This window comes from Salmo trutta, chromosome 6 (genome assembly GCF_901001165.1).
Source record: "Salmo trutta chromosome 6, fSalTru1.1, whole genome shotgun sequence".
Classification (NCBI taxonomy): Eukaryota; Metazoa; Chordata; class Actinopteri; order Salmoniformes; family Salmonidae; genus Salmo; species Salmo trutta.
In genome coordinates, this window is record NC_042962.1 from 37,867,261 (window position 1) to 37,895,010 (window position 27,750).

Sequence of the window (27,750 nt, forward strand, 5' to 3'; positions counted from 1 at the left end):
TCATCCCAAATGGCACCATATTTCCTACATAGTACATTGACCAGAGCCCTGTGGGTAGTGCACTATATAAAGTCAGTTCACTGCTATCCAACAATGCCCACCACACACATGTCAGAAATAAGGGTAAATATATATATATATATATATATATATATATATATATATATATATATATATGTATATATATATGTATACATATATATATATATATATATATATATATACACACAAACAACTTTGTTAAAAAATCCTTCCTTTTTAATCTTCTTTCTCAAAAAGTTTTTCTCTCTCTGTGGTTCTCAGGAGTGAGTCCATCTGATGGGTATCCAGTGAGTGTCTGTCTCCACCTTCTTCAGAGCCACCTTCAGTTCACTGAATGCTGCTGTCAGGTCGTCGTTGACGATCACCTTCTCAAACAAGTGGCCGTATTGGCTCTCCATCTGCTGGCCGGTGCTCACCATTTCCAGGAAGTCCTCCTCCTGTTGGACAAGAATATCATGGACTAGAATAGATATTTTACTGTCTGTTTTGAGAGAAAAATAAATGTACTTTTTGCTTATCTCAGGGTCAAGCTGTTGTCGAATGCCTATGAAGAAAGAGTTACGGGCATGAGTTAGTGAGTATCTCAGGGACGACAGAGACATTCACATAAACACAAACATAACAGCCATAAAACACAAATAAACAGACAGAATGACCCAAATTGTTACGTCTTATTCCGCTCCCCCTCTCTGGTGCTCATTGTCGCCTGTTTACTTATTATTACACACACCTGCCACCATCGTTACGCGCACCTGCGTCTCACCTGGACTCCATCACTTCTATGATTACCTCCCCTATATCTGTCACTCCCTTTGGTTCTTTCCCAGGCAGTATTAGTTATGTTTCTCATGTCCAGACGCTACTCTTGTTTTGTATTGTCCTATTTATTATTAAAGTCACCCCCTGTACTTGCTTCCGGACTCCCAGCGTCTGCATTACACAAACAGAGAGCTGCTTGACCCTGAAAGACACCTAGACCTCTTTACAAAACCTTACACACAAAACCTCCAGGAATTTTCATAATTTCCTCCATTGGATACAAAATAAAATAAAAAAGCCTAAAAGCAGAAAAAGACAAAACAAATCCGTGATTGACAAAGAGACAGACAAAACAAGTAACAGAAGCCATAATTGATACATGCCACTTTGGACTTATTGTGACAGGCCAATGACAGTGTGTGGACAAGGCATTCAAAATGGGAGGCCTTCAGAAAAGGAAATGGCTTGGGCACATGAACCTACTCCTGTAGCTACACTATACTGTATATACAAAAGTATGTGGACACCCCTTCAAATGAGTGGCTTTGGCTGTTTCCCGTTGCTGACAGGTGTAAAAAAAATTGAGGTGAAGTCGAGGTGACAGGTGTATAAAATGCAATCTCCATAGACAAACGCTGGCAGTAGAATGGCTTTACTGAATGGCTTTACTTTCCCAACCCCTCCTGACTCAGCCTCCAGTATTTATGCTGCAGTAGTTTATGTGGTTGGTGGTGTAAGTGTGAAGTTGTAAGTTGAATGGAAGCAAGTCCCTGCAGCAATGTTCCAACATCTAGTGGAAATCCTTCAAAGAAGACTGGAGGCTGTCATGGAAGCAAAGGGGGGACCAACTCCATATTAATGCCCATGATTTTGGAATGAGATGTTCGACGAGCAGGTGTCCACATACTTTTTGATATGTAGTGTATATAACTCCTGACCCCACCGCTAGCCTGGTTCCTGATATGTTTGTGCTGTTTTGCAACTACTATGGAGATTGACAAGACAGCCGAACTAGATCTGGGACCAGGCTATGCTAATTAATCGTAGCTCCCTAGACAACTTATTACCTGGTTAGCCTTTTAGGACCTATTTCTTGCCCAGTCATCCCTTCCTGATGTTATTAGACTGCCCGGTGATATGTTTATATGGGCTGATCCATTCCAGACAAAGGAACATGGCAGGGTTAGAGAGGCTATAGCGGCCTTCTGGTAAGACTTCGGAGGTGCACACACCACCCACCGCTTCCGAATATATTACTCGCTAATGTCTAGTCTCTAGGTAACAAGGTAGACGAAATTAGGGCAAGGGTTGCCTTCCAGAGTGACATTCGGGATTGTAACATACTCTGTTTCACGGAAACATGGCTCTCTGGGGACATGCTGTCAGAGTAAGTACAGCCGCCGGGATACTTTGTGCGTCAGGCCGACAGGAATAAACATCTCTCCGGGAAGAAGAAGGGCGGGGGTGTGTGCTTCATAATTAATGCCTCATGGTGTAATCATAACAACATACAGGAACTCAAGTCCTTCTACTCACCCGACCTAGAATTCCTTACAATCAAATGCCGGCCATATTACCTCCCAAGAGAATTCTCGTCAGTTATCATCACAGCTGTGTACATTCCCCCTCAAGGAACTTCACTGGACTCAATGTAACCTGGAAACCATGTATACTGAGGCTGCATTTATTGTAGCTGGGGATTTTAACCTCTTATAGCAAAGCAAATTTAAGAACAAGGCTACCTAAATTCTATCAGCATATTGATTGCACTACGTGCGGGGGTAATACACTCGATCACTGCTACTCTAACTTCCGCGACGCATACAAAGCCCTCCCCCGCCCTCCCTTCGGTAAATCCGACCACGACGCCATCTTGCTACTACCGTCTTGTAGGCAGAAACTCAAAGAGGATGTACCAGTGACTAGAACCATTCAATGATGGTCTGAACAATCGGAATCCACGCTTTAAGATTGTTTTGATCACGCGACTGGGATATGTTCCGGTTAGCCTCAGAGAACAACATTGATCTATACGCTGACTCGGTTTTACTCATCCCATATGTATATACTGTATTTTATACCATCTATTGCACCTTGCCTATGCTGCTCGGTTATTGCTCATCCATATACAGTGGCAAGAAAAAATATGTTAACCGTTTAAATGACCTGGATTTCCAAATAAATTGGTCCTCAAATTTGATCTGATCTTCATCTAAGTCACAACAACAGACAAACATAGTGTCCTTAAACTAGTAACACACAAATTATTATATTTTTCTTGTCTGTATTGAATACATCATTTAAACATTCACAGTGTAGATTGGAAAAAGTATGTGAACCCCTAGGCTAAGGACTAGAATCAGGAGTCAGGAGTCAGCTAACCTGGAGTCCAATCAATGAGATGAGACTGGAGATGTTGGTTAGAGCTGCCTTGCCCTATAAAAAAACACTCACAAAATTTGAGTTTGCTATTCACAAGAAGCATTGCCTGATGTGAACTATGCCTTGAACAAAAGAGAAGACCTAAGATTAAGAATTGTTGATTTGCATAAAGCTGGAAAGGGTTACAAAATTATCTCTAAAAGCATTGATGTTCATCAGTCCACGGTAAGACAAATTGTCTATAAATGGATAAAGTTCAGCACTGTTGCTACTCTCCCTAGGAGGGGCCATCCTGCAAAGACGACTGCAAGAGCACAGCGCAGAGTGCTCAATGAGGTTAAGAAGAATCCTAGTGTCAGCTAAAGACTTACAGAAATCTCTGGAACATGCGAAAATCTCAGTTGACGAGTCCACTATGCGTAAAACACTAAACAAGAATGGAGTTCATGGGAAGACACCACGGAAGAAGCCACTGCTGTCCAAAAAAAATATTGCTACACGTCTGAAGTTTGCAAAAGTGCACCTGGATGTTCCAAAGCGCTACTGGCAAAATATTCTGTGGAAACTGAAGTTGAGTTGTTAGGAAGGGACACAACACTGTGTGGAGAAAAAAATGCACAGCACACCAACATCAAAACCTCATCTCAACTGTAAAGTATGGTGGAGGGAGCATCATGGTTTGGGGTTGCTTTGTTGTCTCAAGACCTGGACAGCTTGCTATCATCGACAGAAAAATGTATTCTCAAGTTTATCAAGACATTTTCCAAGAGAATATTAGGCTGTCCGACCAAATTGAAGCTCAACAGAAGTTGGGTGATGCAACAGGACAACGACCCAAAACACAGAAGTAAATCAAGAACAGAATGGCTTCAACAGAAGAAAATACATCTTCTGGAGTGCCCCAGTCAGAGTCCTGACCTCAACCCGATTGAGATGCTGTGGCATGACCTCAAGAGGGCAGTTGAAACCAGACATCCCAAGATTATTGCTGAATTAAATCAGTTTTGTGAAGAGGAACGGTCCAAAATTCCTCCTGACCGTTGTATACATCTGATCCGCAACTACAGAAAACTTTTGGTTGAGGTTATTGCTGCCAAAGGAGCAAAATGTTGTAACTGTTGCAAAATGCTTGTGCTTCTAGTTCCGACAGTGCAGCAATATCAACAAGTAATCTAACAATTGCACAACAACTACCTAATACACACACATCTAAGTAAAGGGATGGAATAAGAATATATACATATAAATACAGTGGCAAGAAAAAGTATGTGAACCCTTTGGAAATACCTGGATTTCTGCATAAATTTGTCATACAATTTTATCTGATCTTTATCGAGGTCACAACAATAGACAAATAGTCTGCTTAAACTAACAACACACAAACAATTATATGGTCTCATGTCTTTATTGAACACACAATGTAAACATTCACAGTGCAGGGTGGAAAATGTATGTGAACCCTTGGATTTAATAACTGGTTATTAAATCCAAGGGTTCACATACTTTTTCCACCCTGCACTGTGAATGTTTACATTGTGTGTTCAATAAAGACATGAGACCATATAATTGTTTGTGTGTTGTTAGTTTAAGCAGACTATTTGTCTATTGTTGTGACCTCGATAAAGATCAGATAAAATTGTATGACAAATTTATGCAGAAATCCAGGTATTTCCAAAGGGTTCACATACTTTTTCTTGCCACTGTATTAATATGTATATATTCTTATTCCATCCCTTTACTTAGATGTGTGTGTATTAGGTAGTTGTTGTGCAATTGTTAGATTACTTGTTGATATTGCTGCACTGTCGGAACTAGAAGCACAAGCATTTTGCAACACTTGCAATAACATCTGCTAACCATGTGCACGTGACCAATAAAATTTGATTTGATTTGATTTAGCTAGCTCCTTTTTCTAAAGGAACACTGGGCTTCAGATCTCCGCTGAGATATGGTCACACTCAGGGACTCTGCCAAACACACAAATATAAATACATATACTGTATACAGACACATTCATAGGCAGGAACACAAACAGAAACAAACACACTGATGCACAAAAACACACTGACGACACACACACACAGACAGACAGACAGACAGACAGACAGAAGAATACCATTTTAGAATGTCCCCCTTGCTAGCGGTTTTAACACCTCATAGTTGATTAGTCGTGCAACTAAAATTAAATGGTCACCATGACGCAGACTGCATTTTCAAGCCAGTCTACAAACATTTACATGCTCTTATCCAGAGCAACTTCCAGGAGCAATTAGGGTTAAGTTCCTTGCTTAAGGGCACATCGACAGATTGTTCATCTAGTCGGCTCGGGGATTCAAACCAGCAACCTTTCGGTTACTGGCGCAACGCTCTTAACCATTAGGCTACCCTGCCTCTGAATGTCCAACACTGCCCTCCATTGTATTTTGTATTTATTATGGATCCCCATTAGCTGCTTTCCTGGGATCCAGCAAAATGAAGGCTTTTATATACAATTAAAAACATTACATTACAGATTTCACAACACATTAAGTGTGTGCCCTCAGGCCACTACTCTACTAGCACATATCTACAACACTAAATCTATGTGTACGTGTATGTATAATGCGTATGTTATCACGCGCGTGTGTGTATGCGTGTGCCTTTTGTGTGTGTGTTTGTATGTCTCTTCACTGTCCCTGCTGTTCCATAAGGTGTATTTTTATCTGTTTTTTAAAATCTGATTCTACTGCTTGCATCAGTTGCCTGATGTGGAATAGAGTTCCATGTAGTCATGGCTCTATGTAGTACTGTGCGCCTCCCATAGTTTGTTCTGGACTTGGGGACTGTGAAGAGACCTCTGGTGGCATGTATTCTGGGGTATGAATGGGTGTCTGAGCTGTGTGCCAGTAGTTTAAACAGACAGCTCAGTGCATTCAACATGTCAAATACAAGCAGTAATGAAGTCAATCTCTCCTCTACTTTGAGCCAGGAGAGATTGACATGCATATTATTCATGTTAGCTCTCCATGTACATTTAAGGGCCAGCCGTGTTGCCCTGTTCTGGGCCAATTGTAATTGTGGCACTTGACCACACTACTGGACAGTAGTCCAGAGCAGCGCTTTATTATGGACAGACTTCTTCCCATCTTAGATACTGTTGCATCAATTTGTTTTGACCATGACTCATTCTTGGTCTCTCTCTCTCTCTCTCTCTCTCTCTCTCTCTCTCTCTCTCTCTCTCTCTCTCTCTCTAGTGTATCTACTGTACCTACTGTAGAAGGCAGTAAAAATCCACCCACATTATCTCACGGTCTATTGTCTTTTGTGAGAAGACATGATGGTTTTATCATCCTCTGTCTCTGAGGAAGGGAAGAGGTTGAGGAGGGAGCAGGAGGTTCGTTGGTCTGGGCTGAGAGGAAGTTGAAGCGGCTCAGTCTGTCGGTCCGTCCACCATATATTCCCTCCAGTGATCTGAGGCTGCTGATCCTTGGTAGCCTTCCTCTGTGGTCAGCCCTCAGAAAGCCTAGAACTGCTGGATGTGGACCCAGTGACCCAGGCTACATCCCAAATAGCTCCCTATTCCCTATATAGAGCACCCATAGAGCTCTGGTCAAAAGTAGTAGTGCAGGGAATAGGGTGCCATTTGGGATGCACACTCAGCAACTACTGCCAGCAGCTCTCCAACCCTTTGGACCTTAGACCATAAACTGGCAGCCATAGAGATACATTCAATTATTGAATTCTACGCTTGCAGCAGGACAGTGGGGTAGACATGGACAGAACGAGCCCTAGAGACGCTGTGTATGCCGTTTCCATGTCAACCAGTCAGTCAGTGTCCATGCCATGGCATGTCTCCCTCTCTATGATCATAGCAGGCCAGGTAAGGGTGACCGTTTACATTATGGGGAGAGAAGGAGAGAAAGAAAGAAAACAAGAACAAGAGAGAGACAGACAGACCAAGATGGACAGAAAGAGAGGAAGAGAGAGATAGGGACAGAAAGACAGAGGGAAAGAGAGAGAGAAAGACACAAAGAGAGAGAGAGAAAGAGAGAAAACCAGAGACAGAGACCAAGAAAACGAAAGAGACAGAGAGAGAAACAGACACCAAGAAAGAAACAGAGACCAAGAAAGAGACAGAGATCTCAGAGTCAGAGCCAGCATCAGGTCTCATCCCTCTCTTCAGTCTCCTCTCAGTTCTGGCCATCAGCAGGAGTTCTTGGCCATCCCCTCAGCCCTCAATGGAAAATCTGCTTTTATTCATATACATAAAATGCACCTGCCCTATGTATTAAAATGACAGAAAATTTCAAAACCGATCTGGTTCGGCAAAGAGGTCCCCGATTTACTCTGAAAGAAGACAGAATGTCATTGCTTTGGCTAGAGGGAAAGGTAAGATACCCTATCTCATGATCCCTTTACTTATTATACTGCTATTACTAGGAATAGGAATTTGGACATATTCATTACCATATTACAGTATACATCTGATTATATCAGAATGTTTGGGGCTCATATTAAGTGTCAGACACACTTAAAACAGATATGAATGTATTACAGGTTAAACAATAGAGCAGTATACAGCTCTGTTAAAACAATGAAAAGTCTGTTCTCAAGAAGTCTGGATGGGACAATGGATTATTCTAACAGACCAGAGCTGCTGCCTCTAGCATTCTCACTGAAATAAATACAGCAGGACGAGAATAAAATACCGCTGTGACATTTTCACCAAACAAGGTTTTTCTTTCTTTCTTTAATAGCTGGGATCTGATGATTTAAAACTCTGCCTGTCAATCTCTATAAAGGTTTACAGAAAGGACTTTGGCAACTGGACATATTCCAACCAGGTAACAAAGAGAAACGTTGAGGTTGTATTTATGTTACCTGAGAGAACTATAGATCTAATAAAGGTATTATAGTCCAGAGCAAGTCTCAAAAGTCTGCCTTGTCTCTGACAACTTGCGCTTACTGTTCATATGAGTCACACTGAGAGCAGAGAGAGACTTTCACCCAAAAGTCATACAACAGTCAACTGGACTGTTGTATGGCCTTCGACCTCTTACCTCTTTCTGTCTGACCTCTCACCCCACAGGACGGTCATCATCATGTATGATGGCACTGCTTACCTACGGCCTTGTCACTAACCTTTACACCTTAATATCCGAGAGCCTGACAATAATTTTCTTTTTTCTTATTGAAATAAAAAGAAAAACATATCAGAGATCTCAGAGATGTTGTCAGTAAACGACTGGGATGTGGTCAGACTGACTTGAATACGTATGTCAGTATGTCAGTGTGGTGATTCGTTGAATGTGTGTAATCATTTCATGCTTTAAGGATGACTTTAAGAATAGCTGCTGAGCCTCTGACATGTTTAAAATAGTGACGGTACATCTCAGTAACGGCTCAATGAAGGATGTTTTGAGTTAGAGCTGACCTGCTGTGTGCGACCCTGTCCTTTTCCAGAGCCCTGCTGTGCTTTGCTGCGTTGTGTGTTGCGTTAGGTCATGGTGAACACACAGAGAGGTGTGTGTGGAGTAACACCTCAGAGTGTGTCTGATGCTGTGTTCCAGATGGCTCCCTATTCCCTTTATAGTGCACTACTTTTAACCAGGACCCATAGGGCTCTGGTCCAAAGTTGTGCACTATATAGGTGGGCGGCTTGAGGCGTCTTTACCATTTGGCCAACAGATGAGCCGCCAGCCAATCTGATCTGCACCTGCGGCCGCCCGGCCTACACACACCTACTTCCCCCTCCTCCTCTACCCGCCCCTCTCACAGCCCTGTTTGACGGCGACCTTCAGCACTGGCGCGTGGAAAGCCTCCACTCCTCCAACATCACAGCCAGACTCTCTCTCCCTCTTTCTCCCTCCTCTCCTCTCTCATTCTCACTATTTCACCCCCCCCTCCCCCTCTTCTCTCTCTCTGTCCCCCCTCCCCTTCTCTCCTCATTGGCCCAGCTTGTGGCTGTGACCAGGGCTATGGCCCGTAGTGTGGCCCCACGTAGGGAGAGACGACCTGAAGGGGGCTGGAAAGCCATCATCCACCACTACGGCAACACGCTTCAGGCTAATTGGTTTCATGTGGGGCCCGGCTGTGAGTGGTGACTGGCTGGTGTGTAAAGGTGTGTAACACACACACATGCACGCAGGTATCCAGACACGCACCCACAAGCTGACGCACGCACACACGCACACACTAGCCGGCAGCAGAAAGGTGTGTGTAGTAAAGATGACATCACCACTACCACAGCTAGCTCCCCCAGAGCCCCAGATGGTCTCTGTTATTCCTTTAGGTGGGCTTTAGGGAGGAATAAACTGCTAGGGTCTCTGATAACCTCCCTCTTGTTAACCAGCAGCTAGGCCATGTGGTACTCTAACACTGCTGGATCACCTTTGATCCCACCTTATAACGTCACATTTATGAGGCTTCCGAGCGGTGCAGCAGTCTACATTTTTTTCTCAGTGCTAGAGGCATCACTACAGACCTTGGTTCGATTCCAGGCTGTATCACAATCGGCTGTGATTGGGAGTCCCATAGAGCAACGCACAATTGGCGTTAGGGTTTGGCCGGGGTAGGTCGTCATTGTAAATAAGAATTTGTGCTTAACTGTCTTGCCTAGTTAAATAAAGGTAAAAAAAATATATATATAAACATTACACACACACGGACGTACACACACCACGTCACTTTTACAGAAGACGTCTGAGTGGGAAGTGTGCTTCCAATGCAATTAACCACCCATTCTGTGAATAAAAAAAAAATAAACATTTGTTTGAAAAAAAAGTTGTTATTCTAAAACACTGCCTGTTTTACCGGAATGTTTTACTTTAAACTTTAAAGTTTGTTTCAAGGCTTCTCTGTCACCTGTCAAGGTGAAACATTTAAAGGTTTCTTCTCTTGGCAAGGAGAAAAGGCTTCTCTTGATAATATGAAAAGATTTCAAAGTTTATGTTGATGTGTCTTACCGAGAATGGCTTGGCGGATCCCTTGTCGTCCTTGTCTGAGATGACCTTAGCGTTCCTTCTGGTCTCCCGCAGGCGCTCGATGGGTGGCGGCTTCACAAACACCACGTAGGGTTTAAACTCTGCCCTCCTCAAGTGCTTTATCATCTGCAACACACAGAGGAGAGAGAAACAAATGCAGTAAGAAAATGGAACTATTGATTTATTTAGGTGTAAAACAACTCATACAGTTTTTAACAATTTAAAAGTACAAAGAATCCCAGAGGAAGACACATAAAAGCGTTAAATACACTTATGTCCAAAGTGATCCTCGACCAAGGAAGGTGCTCTATGGGTGAGGGGTTATTAGTCTTCAAACAACGAGGTCCTCGATCCTCCCAACACATTAGGGGAGTTGATCTATCTGGAGATATCACACTGTGAAATTAGTCACAGATCTCAGTCTGTCTAGCTAGTCTGTCCCAGCACTGAGGCGATGAAACATTACAGGGCTGGGTCACGTTGACACGTAGCATGCAGCGTGTGTGTGTGTGTACTGAACCGCAGCAGAGTGGAGTGTTAACCAGCGCTGGTCTGCTTCCTCTCTCGCTGTGTTCTGGGAAGCGGGTCCAAAACCTCAGGCCGATACAAAGGTTGTGCCCCAAATGGCACTCTATACCCTATCTAAAGCACTACTTTTGATCATAGGGCCCTGGTCAAAAGTAGTGCACTAAATAGGGAAAATTGTGCCATTTGGGACGCAACCCGAAGACATGAGCGAAATATTACCATTCGTCTCCATCACAGAGAGAGAGGAGAGCAGAGGAGATGAGGAAAGTAAAGCTTTCATCAGGAGCTCAGACAGTCAGCAGGGGACCAGACAACATCACTCGCTCTGCAACATTGCTCTGATATGAAACTCATGTGATCGACTACTGAGCGGGGTAAAGAGCCAGAATGGAGCACACACACAGACCAGTACTACTCAATACGCTGGCACGAGTGCACACAGATCCACACACACACACACACACACACACACACACACACACACACACACACACACACACACACACACACACACACACACACACACACACACACACACACACACAGACCAGTACTACTCAACACGCTGGCACGAGTGCACACAGATCCACACACACACACAGACCAGTACTACTCAACACGCTGGCACGAGTGCACACAGATCCACAAACACACACAGCAGGGGCTACTGAGGGGCTCTGTTAACAGCTTTCTACTTGGTCAGGGAGAGACAGTTTGAAAACATGCCAGCAATCTATGTAATCTATATAATAGTGTATTTCTGCCCGTGAATCATTATCTACTCAGATTTAACAAACAGAGGACGCCTTTGAGGCAGAGGCATGTCTGAGTGTGTGAGTGTGTGTGTGTGTGAGAGAGAGTTAGGGTTGGGGCAGGGTGCTATACCTGGCCTGGAATAATAGGATTTTAGCCCCGGTGGCTTGTGGGGACTCAGCGACATACAGGCCACTTATGAGAGGCTGATCGCACCACCCAGACACATAAGCCAAAGAGGAAATCTTCAAATAAGGAAAATTACCGGTAATTGCTGCTAAAAATGCCAATTTAAGCCGGGTTTGGTTGGTAACCCAGTAAGCAGTCAAGGCCTCTGGAAAGCCGGCACTGCCTCTGAAGCCCTCTGAAGGATGAGATTCCTCTAGGAGATAGGCAGTGAGTGTGCCAGAGGGATATAAATATAGAGGAGAGAAGGATAGAGGGATGAAGGGAGGGATGGAAAGACATAAGGAGGGAAAATGAAGGGTAGAGTGGTAGAGCAGAGGGAAGGCAAGGTTGTGTCGGCAACTTGTGTCACTGACATGACACAAAGGATGGAGGGAGTAAACGTGAAGGGTAGAATACAGGCAAAGAAGGAAGGCATGGAGGGTAGAGGGAAAGTAAGGGAAGGATGTATATGTGTCGGGGACTTGTGTGACTCACATGAGGCTGAACGTCCAGGAGGCACACCTTGTTCTTGGACAGGACAGAATGCACAGAGTCCAGACTAGTCCCATAGTAGTTCCCGTTATACTCACCATGCTCTACGAATCTACAGAGAGAGCAGGAGGGAGGGGTAGAGTGAGGGGGGGAAGAAGGGGAGAGAGAGAGAGAGAGAGAGAGAGGAGAGAGAGAGAGATTAGAACAACTTTATTGTCTTCAAAGATGCAATTCATTTTGTAGCACACAAATCCACACAGAGACAGGGAGGGAAAGTCATATAGAGAGAGGGATGAGGGGAGTGAAAAAGCAGAATAGCGGGTCAGTTAGTAAAGGTTTCACTAATATCATTTAGAAGTACAGGCTGGGATTAACATTAAGATTAATGTAAAATAAAACCAATTTTCATTCACCTACCATGAGGACTAACATGCTGTATTATAATCTCATTCTAAGGCGCTTCAGTTCACTACTATCCAAACACATATGTGCAGCTTACGCACACACAGGCACAGGCGCACGCACAATTCTGACTGAGATTCCGTTCAGAACAAGGATATTATAAAAGCCTACAGTACCGCAGGGACTAGCGATTACTCTTTCAACCACTGACAGATCGTCAGATAGCATTTTTTCTATACAACACAAATCCAAACATTTTGGCACAATAATCCTTTATACTGTATACTCTTCTATGTTACACTTTAAATCAGTAACACCTGTTTGTTTAAAGTGTAGAGAAGGTGAATGCCAGGAGCGTGTGTATGTGTGTGTGCCTCACTAAGCCTGGGCTTCAAGAGAGAAGCAGTGGAAGAAGGCAAACAAACAGTTTTCCACCGCCTAATCTCTCTGCTTCAAACTGATCACTGTCATAAAACACCCCGCCACATAGGATTTTTAGAGGAGAAGAGAGATAGAGGAAGAAAAGAAAGACAGAAGTTAAAGAGTGGAAAGAATTTCTAAATTTCTAAAAACAGGACAGTGTGTGTTGTGTGCGTTGGTAGACTTTGAGTGCATTCCAAATGGCACCTTAGTCCCTATACAGTGCACTACTTTTGACCAGGGACCATATGGCTCTGGTCAAAAGTAGGGCACCATGTAGGGAATAGGATACCATTTGGGATGCACACTCAGACAGGTCCTGATGATCATTGGGCTGAATGTCTGTATTACTGTACTTAAATCCATGTAAAACACAATTTATAGTAATTGCCCCCAGTAAGAACATTTTATTCAGCTTCAGAAAAGGAGCCTGTAGTCTAACGAGCTCTTACTGTATATTTGTTTATGGGAAATTCATTTAAAAGGCATACAGTAGCCTATGTTTAAAAAGGCATGCCATAGCCATACACTGCATAGGCTATACTGTTTGTTGCTGCTATATAAATTGGGAGAGCTACTGTGGACAAGCTAGCATGCCAGGAGAGGTTCAGCTAAATTGGGACTGTATGGATGCTATCCATTTTTAGCAGGGAACAGGGCTTTCCTTGGGAACGTTACACCCACTTTCACGCGCCACTACCGACTGTGGCCAATTTCTCAAGGAGGTTTTCCCTACTGGCACTTAGAGAGAGAGAGCGTTTGTCTGTGTGTGTGTGTGTGTGTGTGTGTGTGTGTGCGCACATTGTTCTGATTGCATGCGACGAGGCGCAACGTAAACAAGTCCATCTCACTCTTCTCCTCTCTCCAGCGCCTTATAATTTGTGTCTGTCAGCTGATATGTATGTGTATGTGTGTGTGTGGAGTGTCCCGAGCGTTGCAGCCACATCGCAGGCTCCCCATTTACCCCTAACTCTAAACTCTGCGAAAAACATCCCATGCCGTGCCCCATTACCAACCACAGCTGAACCAGCCCTAAAAATACAACAACCCAACCTGGTCCCAGCCTCCCTCTGCCCCAGCCATCCTGTTGTGTTGTGTGTGTATGTGTGCGTGCGTGTGTTCTACTGTGTATGTCATGTGTTTTTGGGGGGCGAGAAGGGCGGGAAGGCATCCATTACTAAGGATGACGATTTCGGTTTCAATTTGTCCACCGCATAATGTTAGAGCGGCTCCCGGGTGTCAGTGTCGGAAACGGGGCCCGAGGACACCTCAAAGAAACACACACACACAGGGCAGAAAGGGGCCCACTGTGACCTTGGGGCTCTTGTAAAGGGTGGCTTTGTTACAAAGTACCACCTCACACTCAGAGAAGGAGAGCCATAGGGGAGAGCACTGGTCTATTTACAGAGAACCCTGCTCACGTCAGCTGAACTCCTTCCCCAGTCTGTCTCTCACGGTTACAGTTACACTGCCCCTAGTGGCGAAGGAGGAGATGGCCGAATTGGTTGATTCCAAAACGAGATACTGAGATCTCAAATATATGAGCTATAGTTACATTACAGTTGTAGTGCCTGTGGGAATGGAAGGATGCAGATAGTATGTATTTGCTGTGGTGTGTTTAGTATTAGAGAGGAGATTAGTGCTGGTTGTAGATGTCTGCTGTTTAAAGCCTCTACTTACTTGTTGTTTTGGATGTCCGTCTCAAATATATTTTTGGAGATGAAGTGATACTCCACCCCGTCAATCTCCTGGTTCCTCTTCGGCCGACTGGTGTCTGTAGTACAGGGAGAGAGGAGAGAGGGGGTGGAGGGGAAGAGTTTGACAGAGAGAGTGAGAGAGAGTGGGGGGTGGGGAGAGAGAGAGATAGATAGAAAGAAAGAGGGGGAAAGAGAGAGAAGGATGGAGAGAGATACATCACTACTAATCCAGACATTCTGAGTCATAGTTCTAACATGAATCCTTCCTTATTACCATCCCAGTAATAAGTCAGTAGTGTACACACATGCACACACACAAACAGACAAGCACACACAAGCATGCATAGACAGGAGCAGTTCCATTAAACGGAGACAGAGAGGGTAATGTAATTGAGTTGGGTAACTCTCATTAAGATCAGTTCCTACATTTACTTCCCCATAAACCTCTGCCATTAAAAGTGTGACACGTGGAGGGAGTGCGAACGACAGCACTGTGTATGTGCGTGTGTGTGTGAGAGCAGCTAGGACTAGCCCGGTTCCAGTGGATTTGAGAGTTGCGAGAGGTCCCTCTGTGCCGTCTTTGGACGTTGAACCGCCGCTTGTTTAATGAGAACTACAGGGGTCAGAGGTCAACTCCGTTACACTCCTCAGACAAATTGTCTGCACGCTCCAACCAGCTCCAAAACAAACTATTAAACTTTTATCACCGTTCCTGCAACCGCCACGCCAGGTTTACCATTTTTTCCTCCTTTTTTCAAATAATTTGGCATGTGCCTGAGATGTGGTCCTTTCTGGGATGTGGCCTCAGTCATCAGAACAGAGTGGAGGGACAGGGACTAACGTGTTCTTTTTCCATACTGTATGTTGTTATGTGGAGTTCACGGACGAACACCTATACTACCGGTCAAAAGTTTTAGAACACCTAATCATTCAAGGGTTTTTCTTTATTTTTACTATTTTCTACATTGTAGAATAATAGTAAAGACATAAAAACTATGAAATAACACATATGGAATCATGTAGTAACCAAAAAAGTGTTAAGCAAATCTAAATATATGTAACGCCCTGGCCATAGAGAGGGGTTTTTGTTCTTTATTTTGGTTAGGCCAGGGTGTTACATTGGGTGGGCGTTCTATGTTCCTTTTTCTATGTTTTTGTATTTCTTTGTTTTGGGCCGTGTGTGGCTCCCAATCAGGCCCAGCTGAAGCTCGTTGTTGCTGATTGGGAGTCACACATAAGGAGCATGTTTTTCCTTTGGGTTTTGTGGGTAATTGTTTCTGTTAGTGTTTGCACCTGACAGGACTGTTTGGCTGTCAGTTTTCTTGTTTTGTTTGTATAGTGTTCTTTCTTTATTAAATATTCAATGATGAACACTAACTCCGCTGCACCTTGGTCTACTCTCTCTCACGACAGCCCTTACAGAATTACCCACCAAAAACGGACCAAGCAGCGGAGGAAGGAGAGGTACCAGGAGAAGGACTCATGGACTTTGGAGAAAATGGAGAGGATTGTTCAGGATTCCTGGAGATGGGAGGAATTACTGGACGAAGGTGGACCATGGGCTCAAGCTGGGGAGTATCGCCGCCCGCAGTGGGAGATCGAGGCGGCGAGAGCTGAGAGGCGCTGGTATGAGGAAAGGGAGCGCAGCAGACACGAGAGGCAGCCCCCAAATTTTTTTGGGGGGGGGCACACGGGGAGATTGGCGGAGTCAGGCGGTAGACCTGAGCCAACTCCCCGTGCTTACCGGAAGCAGCGTGGTACTGGTAAGACACCGTGTTATGCTGTGGAGCGCACAGTGTCCCCAGTGCGCGTTCAAAGCCCGGTGCGCTACATACCAGCCCCCCGCAAGTGCCATGCGAGTGCAGGCATCGAGCCAGGGCAGATGGTGCCAGCTCAGCGCGTCTGGTCTCCAGTGCGCCTCCTCGGTCCAGGTTATCCTGCGCCGGCGTTGCGCACTGTGTCTCCAGAGCACTGGGAGGGTCCAGTTCGCCCAATGCCTGCTCTCCGCCCGTGCCGGGCCAAAGTGGGCATTCAGCCTGGAGTGTGGTTAAAGAGCGTCCGTACCAGAACTCCAGTGCTCCCCCACAGCCCGGTTTATCCTGTGCCTCCTCCTCGGACCAGGTCTCCAGTGGGTCTCCCCATCCTGGTCAGTCCTGTGCCTGCTCCACGGACCAGGTCTCCAGTGGGTCTCCCCATCCTGGTCCGTCCTGTGCCACCTCCCAGGACTAGGCCTCCAGTGGGTCTCCCCATCCTGGTCCGTCCTGTGCCACCTCCCAGGACTAGGCCTCCAGTGGGTCTCGCCAGTCTGGAGCTGCCAGAGCTGCCCACCAGTCCAGAGCCGCCCGCCTGTCCGGAGCCGCCAGAGCCGCCCGCCTGTCCGGAGCCGCCAGAGCCGCCCGCCTGTCCGGAGCCGCCAGAGCCGCCCGCCTGTCCGGAGCCGCCAGAGCCACCCGCCTGTCCGGAGCCGCCAGAGCCACCCGCCTGTCCGGAGCCGCCAGAGCCGCCCGCCAGCCCGGTGAGTCCTGTGCCTACGCCTAGGGCCAGGCCTCCTTCATGTCTCCCCAGCCTGGTGAATCCTGGGCCAGAGCCACCAGAGCCGCCCGCCAGCCCGGAGCCGCCAGAGCCGCCCGCCAGACTGGTGAGTCCTGTGCCTGCGCCCAGGGCCAGGCCTCCTTCATATCTCCCCAGCCTGGTGAATCCTGGGCCAGAGCCGCCAGAGCCGCCAGAGCCGCCCGCCAGCCCGGAGCCGCCGGAGCCGCCAGAGCCGCCCGCCAGACTGGTGAGTCCTGTGCCTGCGCCCAGGACCAGGCCTCCTTCATATCTCCCCAGCCTGGTGAATCCTGGGTCAGTGCCGCCGGAGCCGCCAGGGACGCCCGCCAGCTGGGCGCAACCAGGGTCGCCTGCCAGCCGGGCGCAGCCATCGCCGCCCGCCAGCCGGGCACAGTCATCGCCGCCCGCCAAATATTTTATATTTGAGATTCTTCAAAGTAGCCACCCTTTACCTTGATGACAGCTTTGCACACTCTTGGCATTCTCTCAACCAGCTTCGTGAGGAATGAATTTTAATTAACAGGTGTGCCTTCTTAAAAGTTAATTTGTCTAATTTCTTTCCTTCTTAATGCGTTTGAGCCATCAGTTGTGTTGTGACAAGGTAGGGGGGTATACAGAAAATGGTATTTTACCAAATAGGGCTAAGTCCATATTATGGCAAGAACAGATCAAATAAGCAAAGATAAATGACAGTACGTTATTACTTTAAGACATGAAGGTCAGTCAATAACGAAAATGTCAAGAACTTTGAAAGTTTCTTCAATGCGGTCGCAAAAACAATCATGCGCTATGATGAAACTGGTTATCATGAGAACCGCCACACGAATGGAAGACCCAGAGTTACCTCTGCTGCAGAGGATAAGTTCATTAGAGTTACCAGCCTCAGAAATTGCAGCCCAAATAAATACTTCACAGAGTGCAAGTAACAGACACATCTCAACATCAACTGTTCAGAGGAATCAGGCCTTTATGGTTGAATTGCTGCAAAGAAACCACTACTAAAGGACACCAATAAGAAGAAGAGACTTGCCTGGGACAAGAAACACAAGCAATGGACATTAGACCGGTGGAAATGTGTCCTTTGAGTCCAAATTGACTGGTTTACATTTGACATACACAGGGAGGGTAGAAAAAGCCTTAACTTCAGAATACATTGTTTTTTTATTATCAAAAGGGGGTAGCAGCAAGTGTTAAATATTCTTGTTAAAAATATAAAATGGTATTACATTTGGTGAAGAGCACATTATGACTTGTTTAAGACTCGAAACTCAAAGTTTAGGACTTGAGACTTGACTCGGACTTGCCTGTCTTGACTTGGGACTTGACTTGGGACTTGAGTGCTAAGACTTGAGACTTCTTGTGACTTGTAAAACAATGACTTGGTCACCAGACATGTCACCCATTGAGCATGTTTGGGATGCTCTAGATTGACGTGCACGACATCGTGTTCCAGATCCCGCCATTGAAGAGGAGTGGCACAACACTCCACAGACCACAATCAACAGCCTGATCAACTCTATGCGAAGGAGATGTGTCGCGAAGCATAAGGCAATTGGTGATCACACCAGATACTGACTGGTTTTCCTGCCTTGCGTGGGCTGCAGGGGCTTCCACTACGCCATTGCTTTCAGTACATATAGACGAAATGAATCCATATTATTTACCATCTGCTCAGTGGCAGAGGAAATATTTACGGTGCAACAAAGGAATCTGAAATGAATTTCATTCCCCAATCATGGAAAATATCTGTCAGTGATTCTGGCCTCAAATCAAAATGTTTAACCCCTATCCTAATGGCTTATTGCAATCATTTTAGTGTTTCTGACTGGCTGGTTTACATTTGACATACACAGGGAGGGTAGAAAAAGCCTTAACTTCAGAAATACGTCATTTTTTTATTAACAAAAGGGGGTAGCAGCAAGTGTTAAATATATCCATCTGTAGTCTGTACGTTGGCAGTGATCAAATAAAAAGGGGGAAAATAGATACTTTCCGAGACCCTATCCCTCTCAATGAAACACAGAGGTCTAGTACACTATATGTCATCATCTATAAGGGGTTAGACTATGTCTGGGGCCTATTAGACATACAGCCATGGGTCACATTTGTGAACAATTAACAGCAGGAATTATGGGGAAAAGAGTGACTGCGATGGGATTTTAATACCAGTGACATTTCAAGTGTCAGACGTAGAATGGGACACATCCATTATGCCACGCTGCATGTTACAATCATGGCAATTAATATCAACAGTTTCCCTTTTTCCTCTCCTCCTCGCACATTTGCCAGCTAGCCTGCAGTAAATATGCAATTACTCAGCTTAACTGCATAAATCAAACCAATTCATTTGTTCTAACATGTTGGCCTTGGTTAGGGCTTGTGGGCTCATAAATAGTTTTTCGCTCCTCCACGCTGAAAAAAACTCTAGAAAAAGTTAAAAACTCAGCGTTGGCAGCGGTGTGAATCAAAGTCACAAGCATTATAGTGCTGGATGGTGTCCAGAATTATGGCAAGCTGTCATTTTGTTCTTATAGATGGAGGGAGGGGGAGAGATGGAGGGAGAGGGGGATAGAGGGTAAGGGAGCATGGTCGGGGAGAGAGAGTTGGAGGTGGAGAGTGGGGAGGGAGAGGAGAGAGAGAGGGGAAGGGAGTACAGTGATGGTGCCAAAACATGAGGCAGTGGAATGGCATTTCTTCAGGAGGTAGAAAATAAAGCACTGTTTCCTCCATCACTCTCGGCTTGTCATACGGGCTGCGAAAAACAGACAATTACACAGTCAGGAGGAGAACCACTCCACTCGCCTGGGTCGGAGAGTGTGTGTGTGAGAGAGAGTGTATGTGTCTGTCTGGAGGACTGGGGCCTTGAGACGCACAGTCCCCCAGCCTGAGAGCAACGCCTTGGTGTTAGTCACCCCCAGACACCTCAGTGTGTATGAGTGTGTCTGTGCGTGAGTGTGTGTGTGCCTCCGTGAATGGGTCTATGGACCTTCACCCTTATCAACAACCACGAAGGTGAAAAAAAACTGGCAGCAGAATGCTAAAACCCCTTCATCCACGGTGATTGTCCGATTTCTTACCAGTTTAAAAATCACAGGGGGCATTTGGCCTCAGTTTAGAATCTAACGTACGTTCAGTGTACACTACCAGTCATTGTGTATGAGGGTTCAGCTCACTGTGGGAATGCAGCCAGAAACTAGACAGAGTGGCCGTCCAAAATGGCACCCTATTCCCCATACACTGAGTGTACAAAACATTAGAAACACCTTCCTAATATTGAGTTGCACCCCCTTTTGCCCTCAGAACAGCTTCAATTAGTTGGGGCATGAAATACAAGGTGTCGAAAGCTATGTTGACTCCAACATTTGCGTCATGTTAGCTAGATGTCCTTTTGGTGGTGGACCATTCTTGATACACATGGGAAACAGTTGAGCATGAAAAACCCGGCGGCGTTGCAGTTCTTGACACACTTAAACCGGTGCACCTGGCACTTAAATATTTTGTATTCCCCATTCACCCTCTGAATGGCACATATACACAATCCATGTCACACTTGTCTCAAGGCTTAAAAATATTTCAATAACCTGTCTCCTCCCCTTCATCTACACTGATAAAAGTGGATTCAACAGTTGACATCAATAAGGGATCATAGCTTTTGGCCAGCAGCATACCACCCTGCATCCCACTGCTGGATTGCCTCTGAAGCTAAGCAGGGTTGGTCCCTGGATGGGAGACCAGATGCTGCTGGAAGTGGTGTTGGAGGGCCAGTAGGAGGCAATCTATTCTCTGGTCAATTTTATTATATCCCAATGCCCCAGGGAAGTGATTTGGGACATTGCCCTGTGTAGGATGCTGTCTTCGGATGGGACGTTAAACGGATATCCTGACTCTTTGTGGTCAACAAAGATCCCATGGCACTTACCGTAAGGGTAGGGGTGTTAATCCCGGTGTCCTGGACAAATTCCCAATCATACCACCATGACCACCTAATCATCCCCAGCTTCCAATTGGCTCATTCATCTCAGTAACTATTCCCCAGGTCATTGCTGTAAATGAGAACGTGTTCTCAGTCAACTTACCTGGTAAAATATTTTTTATTCACTATGTAATGGAAAAATATTTTGTACACAGCTTCATCTGCCCTGGTAAAAAGTAGTGCACTACATAGTGAACAGGGTGTCATTTGGGATGCACACAGAGCAACTTGTCTCCATAACCATCTGATACAGACCAGAACTTCTATTATTATTGATTACAAAGACAAGAGCATCCATCCTGTTGTCTGTCAGTCTCACTGTCTGGGGATGGTAGGAGAGGCTGAGGAGGAAACCAAATTACTACTTCAGACCCTAAAACCATCTGCCAATAAAAGGATCAGAAACATATGGAGGAGAGGATATCTAAACTCAGACTGACCACAACCGAAGAGAGAGAGACACCCCCCCCCAACACACACACACTCCTGGTCTGGCAGAGATGTTCTAGTCTATGGGTCAGCGTCAGGTGGACACACGCACACACACCTACACCAGTCTGGGTCAGCGGCAGGTGGAAATACGTGTGTATGTGTATGTGTGTGTGTGCGTGTCTAACTGTAACTATGGGTCACAAGTGGGTAGACTTACGTGGCACGGTAACACTGAAGTGTTGGGGGTCAGAGATCAGCAGCTTCCTCTTCAGCTCATTTAGACCGACCCCCGTGGGACCTAGAGAGAGACAAAGAGAAAGAGTGCGCAAGAGAGAGGCAGAGAGGGACGGAAGGAGGGAGGAAGATAAAGGGAGTTTAGCATTATTAAAACAACATCAGTCATGCAGTCATCACTGCCTCCTCATAATAAAGGTGGGCTAGCGAGAGGCCGGGCCGGAGGAGCGAGGCAGAGGCTAGGACCAGGACAGGACGCAGCGGAGCGGAATGTTTTCCGTCCCATACGCCAATGACAGACACTGATAAATGGAGCTCAGGCCAAGTTTCAGCACCGACCGTTTGTGTGCTGGTGTTTACAGACCTACTGTAGGCAGACCCACACACATACACACACACCTTGATCCACGGTTTGGAACTGAGAAGGCCAGATTGTGAAACTCATTGACCGAGACCTCTGTGCTCTCACTACTGTAAATATGACTGGGGTGTAGTGACAGGAGGAGAAAAGGAGGAGAGGAGCGAGGGAGAGAGAGGATTGCAGCACCAAAGGGGCCTGCCAAGAGAGCACTTTGTTGTGTTTCCCTGAACAGCCTGAAAAATCAACAAGGACCCGTCCCAGTGGGCAGCTGGGTTTTCCATCACATCTACTGGAGAGAGGGAGGGAGGAAGAGCAGTAGGGAAGAGGGAGAGAGGGATGGAGGGATGGAGAGAGGGAGGGATAGAGCGAGAGAGGGAGATAGGGATGGAGAGATGTAAGGAGGGAGAGAGAGAGAGCGGGAGAGCGAAAGAGAGAGAGAGAAGGGGGGTGATGCAATATTGATTTGTCTGCGGCTCCAGAGCCTTGCGCTCCCGCCTCTGACATCTCCCTCTCTCTCTCTTCCCCCTGTCTCCCTCTACACCCTCCTGAAAAGATATACTAGATGACTTCAGCAGGAATGGCTAAGCTGATATATGAGGCTAATTCAAACAGACTCCATATAAATGTCTTCAAATAGTGTGGACAACAATCAATTCCGGAAGTACAAGGTTCCATGCCCCTGGTTCTAGAAGCGTTACTGCGGCAGCTAGCTCCACAGCTGCTCTCTACAGTCCGCCTGTAGAAAGGCACAAAGGCAGGGTTGATCCTGGACGGAATTCCTGACATGGTTGTCGTTCTGGGCAGGCACTACGAACGCATCAGGCCCTACTGGAAATTCATTTTCGCAGGCAAATGTGTTTAGCAGGCTGCCATCTAAAACAAATGGACATTGAGTTCACTCACTGATGTGGATGAGGTGGAAAAAGAGAGCGAGAGAGAGAGAGAGAAAAAAGAGGGAGATGGGGTTATAAGCTAAAGTTGAACACAAGCGCTGTACTGTTAGACATCAGAGTGTGGATCCTATTTCCCCTGTCTGTTTGTCTCTGTCCACTTCACCCCCCTCCTCATCCGTCCGTCCAGAGAGGTTTTAAGCTGCTCTGATAAACAGGTGCAAACAGACTGCCTTTTAGAGCCAGTGTGTGTGTGTGTGTGAGAAAGAGACAGAGAGCCACTTCAGACCACGCAACGCACACCTAGAGGCCTGATGCAGACAGACAATAACACTCGTAACTCTCAAGTCCTAGGCTGCTTCCCAAATGGCATCCTAGTCCCTATGAACCCTGGTCAAAAGCAGTGCACTACATAGACAATAGAGTACCATTTCAGACACAGCCCTAGTTTACCGCTCGGCCACATGTCCCCCGTCACATGGTCCCTGTAAGTGATAAAAGCTGTTTCCTCAGCACATTCATCCTCTGTTCCCTGTGTAAGAAAAATAAAAAGGAGAAATCGACCAATAGCGCGGGCCGCCGTGCTCTAGCAAAGTGCGGTTGCCATCTCACATAAACAGCACATGGCCGCGTGAAGACAGCAATCAATCTTTCAGGAGAGTTTTTAGAGAAAAAGTCCAAAAGGGGTCTTGACGCTCCTCGCCACGTAGATTTATTAAGACGAGGAAACGGAGTTAACTTTTTTAATTTGTTTTGAGAGACCACAAGGAATGTGACTGTGCTGTTTAAAGAAGGATGTGTGTGTGTGTGTGACTGTGCTGTTTAAAGAAGGATGTGTGTGTGTGTGGCGGCAGAGATCTGGCATGTTGTTGTAGGTGTTAAAGGCGCTGGAGCGTACTAATACAGGCCTTTTATGACCCGTATCTCAGAACAGTGGTAAGACAGAGAAGCAGGCTGCAGGCGGCCATGCTACTACCCCCCCAGTCTAGGTCTGCTTCCCAAATGTCAGTCAATTCCCTTTATGGTGCAATACTTTTGACCAGGGCCAATAGGGTAGTTTACTATAAAGGGAATAGGGAGCCATTTGGTACACAGCCCCAGAGATCAGAGTTTTTAGTTCAAACACGGTTGTTTGTCTGAAGTAGAGCGGTGTAGAGCTGAGCAGCGGTGGTTGTTGGCCCCTCTTCCCGGCGGTATCAGGCCCCACTACGAGCACCTCACTGTGGGATGACAAACGGCTCACGCTCCCTTACACTTCTACAGCTCTCATTACACCATTCTCACCTTCTACATCGCTCCCTCTCCATGCGCTCCCAAATGGCACCCTATACCCTTAATAGTGCACTACTTTTGACCAGGGCCTATAGGGAACAGGGTGCTTGCTGCTTGGGACACAGCCTCTCACAATCTCTACATCTGATGTACGGCGGAGGACATTCTTCAGAATGCCTCGGACAGCCATTAAGGCCTGTGGTGGATTCCATTTGTGCTATCTTCTGCCAATTCAGTACGCTGCCTGTGAGGCCTACACTACACTGTGGTCTCTGGCCTGGTGCTTATTGTCAGAACTAGCAGAAATAAATAGAGACTGCTCTATTGTGCATTGTTTGTTTTTAACAATCTCCTATACAATGGCAACCTTATAAAATAAAAAAGCCCCAATAAAAAAGCATATTTTTTTGCAATTGTTTCTGGATTATACTTGATTGTTATAGTGTGTTGAGTTGTGTTGTATAGCGTCTCCCCTCTCTCTCTCCAAGCCATCGGGAAGGAGGGAACGTGGTGGGTCGGCGCTCCTGCCCTCCTCTACTCCGCTACAGGCAGGCAGGTTGCAGTGCCAGTAAAAGTGTCAGCCTGCATTACTGCCCTCATTAGAGAAACGGACTTTAATATCTGAAGTCTTAATAACTTCCAGGCCAAACGCAGAGCATATCACATAGAGTTAGAGCTGAGGGGAAGTGGAGGGGCGATGTGGACGGTGTGAGGCCTATCCAACCTCCACTGCCTCCCACCACCCAGCCAGACAGTGCAGGCAGGGCTAGAGTAACCTCAGCGTCCCAATGCCTACCCTGCTCTCTTCAGCCCAATAAGCCTAGGACGACAACTATATGCTGAACAATATCATAAGGCCATTTCACCCTACTACTGAAACCAAAAATATCTGCACTGCGTAACCTTTTTCTTCTTGTAAATGTATTAAATCTCATTCAATGTATTACATTTTTCCACTTACTGTAAGAATATCAGATTCTAGTGAAACTAAATTGACCTTAGCTTTACAGTAAAACAGGGAAGAATGTAGAGGTAAACAGATCAATTGGCTCTGATAAATAATCAGATTTCATTTGAGAAAACATCAGTGGTTTTCAGTGAACTGTGCATGTGTAAAATATATTTTTATTGGCCCCACAGATAAGCATCTTGATTTGTTCTTTGTAATGCAATCTCTCGGTTACCGACATCCATTCTAATAAGAGTAGGGAGAGTATAGGGTCTACGTTGTTCGTTAGCGCTTATTTTTGACTCTACATCCACATTGATGAATAAATAGCTAGATGGATGTTGGATGGTCCAGGGACCTCCCTTCAAATAGGAAAACAATAAGAAGAATGCTGTTTTACTTTTGAGTGGAGTGTGGGTGTGTGTCTGTGGAGATGGAAAGAGGAATGAGGATGGGGCCAAGGCAAGCTCAGCACAGAAGACTGCATGGTCGTGTTTAGAGGACCTACACACCGTCTTTACTTTCCCCCCATAACGAGGCGCCTGACGTTTAAAATCGAGATAGATTGAGGAAGGGAGAGAAAAATAGAGTTCCTCATGAGTTCCTTATAAGAAAAAGTGGGACAACTTCAGGGAGAAAAAAGAAAGGAAAGCATAAAGGAGGGGAAACATAAATCAGATCTTTCTTTTGTCCTTTGCTTCATTAGGTGTGAAATTGTCCACATGTTGTTGTCCAGATTACAGAAGTGAATTGAAAATATTTACATTAGTGTTACAGAGGAGAGAGAGGCTGAGGCGGCTTCCACTGTGCTGCACAACCGGACATGCTGCCTGGCAAGAAAATGGGCTAGCTAATTAGCAACACCCTATGATGAAGTCCATACCACTGTGTTTCACAATACCAAGGCCTGGTCAATCATGCTAAAACAGCCTTGCCTCAACACAAGCCTCTCTGTTTCTTCTGTTAATAAGAGCATAAAAAAGAAAGAGAACAATATCGCCAGAAAGAAGAATGATTCATATCCAGCTGCACCGATCAGTAGGATATCTAACCTTGAGAAGAAAAAGCGATGTGTGAGGTATACATTCATTATTTGTGTCATTTGCAATAATAATTCCAATATTTCTATTCAGGTTTTAAGTCTTAATTCTGTTGCACCTGGGCTTAACGTTATTGTTCCACCAGTCGTTGGCACAAAGCTTTACTCAAAGCTACAAAAGAAACAATAAAAAAAGTGGCTAAATTCATTTCAAGATTTTGGCACTTTACAAAGCCTTCTGGAGGCCTTAAAGGCAAGTGTTAACAATTCTGTAGTCTAAAAAAGAGGGAAAACGAACATTGAGAGTCAGAGCAAGTGATGCAGACAATTCAATTGATGGAACCTACAATCTATCTGCAATATTTTTCACAAAAAAACTTTCTGGGGAAACCAGTTTTAGACTTAAACAATGGCCTCTGCCTTTCCAATTCCAACAGCCTAGCAGTCCCCTGGTGTCCCATGGTAGCAGTAGTCAGTTACTCACCGACTACAGCAGGACCACCAGCCCAGTCCCCCTGCTCCCAGTCCCCATGGTGTCAGTAGTCAGTTACTCACCGACTACAGCAAGACCACCAGCCCAGTCCCCCTGCTCCCAGTCCCCCTTGGTAGCAGTAGTCAGTTACTCACCGACTACAGCAGGACCACCAGCCCAGTCCCCCTGCTCCCAGTCCCCCATGGTGGCAGTAGTCAGTTACTCACCGACTACAGCAGGACCACCAGCCCAGTCCCCCTGCTCCCAGTCCCCTTTGGTAGCAGTAGTCAGTTACTCACCGACTACAGCAGGACCACCAGCCCAGTCCCCCTGCCCCCAGTCCCGCATGGTGTCAGTAGTCAGTTACTCACCGACTACAGCAAGACCACCAGCCCAGTCCCCCTGCTCCCAGTCCCCCATGGTGTCAGTAGTCAGTTACTCACCGACTACAGCAAGACCACCAGCCCAGTCCCCCTGCTCCCAGTCCCCCTTGGTAGCAGTAGTCAGTTACTCACCGACTACAGCAGGACCACCAGCCCAGTCCCCCTGTTCCCAGTCCCCCATGGTGGCAGTAGTCAGTTACTCACCGACTACAGCAGGACCACCAGCCCAGTCCCCCTGCTCCCAGTCCCCCTTGGTAGCAGTAGTCAGTTACTCACCGACTACAGCAGGACCACCAGCCCAGTCCCCCTGCTCCCAGTCCCCCATGGTGTCAGTAGTCAGTTACTCACCGACTACAGCAGGACCACCAGCCCAGTCCCCCTGCTCCCAGTCCCCCATGGTAGCAGTAGTCAGTTACTCACCGACTACAGCAGGACCATCAGCCCAGTCCCCCTGCTCCCAGTCCCCCATGGTGTCAGTAGTCAGTTATCCACTGACTACAGCAGGACCACCAGCCCAGTCCCCCTGCTCCCAGTCCCCCATGGTGGCAGTAGTCAGTTACTCACCGACTACAGCAGGACCACCAGCCCAG

At 46.2% G+C, this 27,750-nt stretch overlaps 1 protein-coding gene across 3 annotated transcripts in view; it reads right to left on the reverse strand.

Annotated features, from left to right (window-relative positions):
• Window positions 1-267: 267 nt before the first annotated feature.
• Window positions 268-27,750, reverse strand: part of LOC115195893 (MAGUK p55 subfamily member 7-like) — a 298,114-nt gene continuing 270,631 nt past the window's right edge. For all 3 annotated transcript variants that reach the window (XM_029756238.1, XM_029756237.1, XM_029756236.1), the window contains 5 exons: window positions 21,778-21,858; window positions 14,589-14,682; window positions 12,090-12,198; window positions 10,128-10,271; window positions 268-479 (listed from right to left, as the gene is read on the reverse strand). In XM_029756238.1, coding sequence (XP_029612098.1) covers window positions 300-479; window positions 10,128-10,271; window positions 12,090-12,198; window positions 14,589-14,682; window positions 21,778-21,858 — 608 coding nt within the window. In that variant the 3' untranslated portion in view covers window positions 268-299. The remainder of the gene's footprint in view (window positions 480-10,127; window positions 10,272-12,089; window positions 12,199-14,588; window positions 14,683-21,777; window positions 21,859-27,750) is intronic.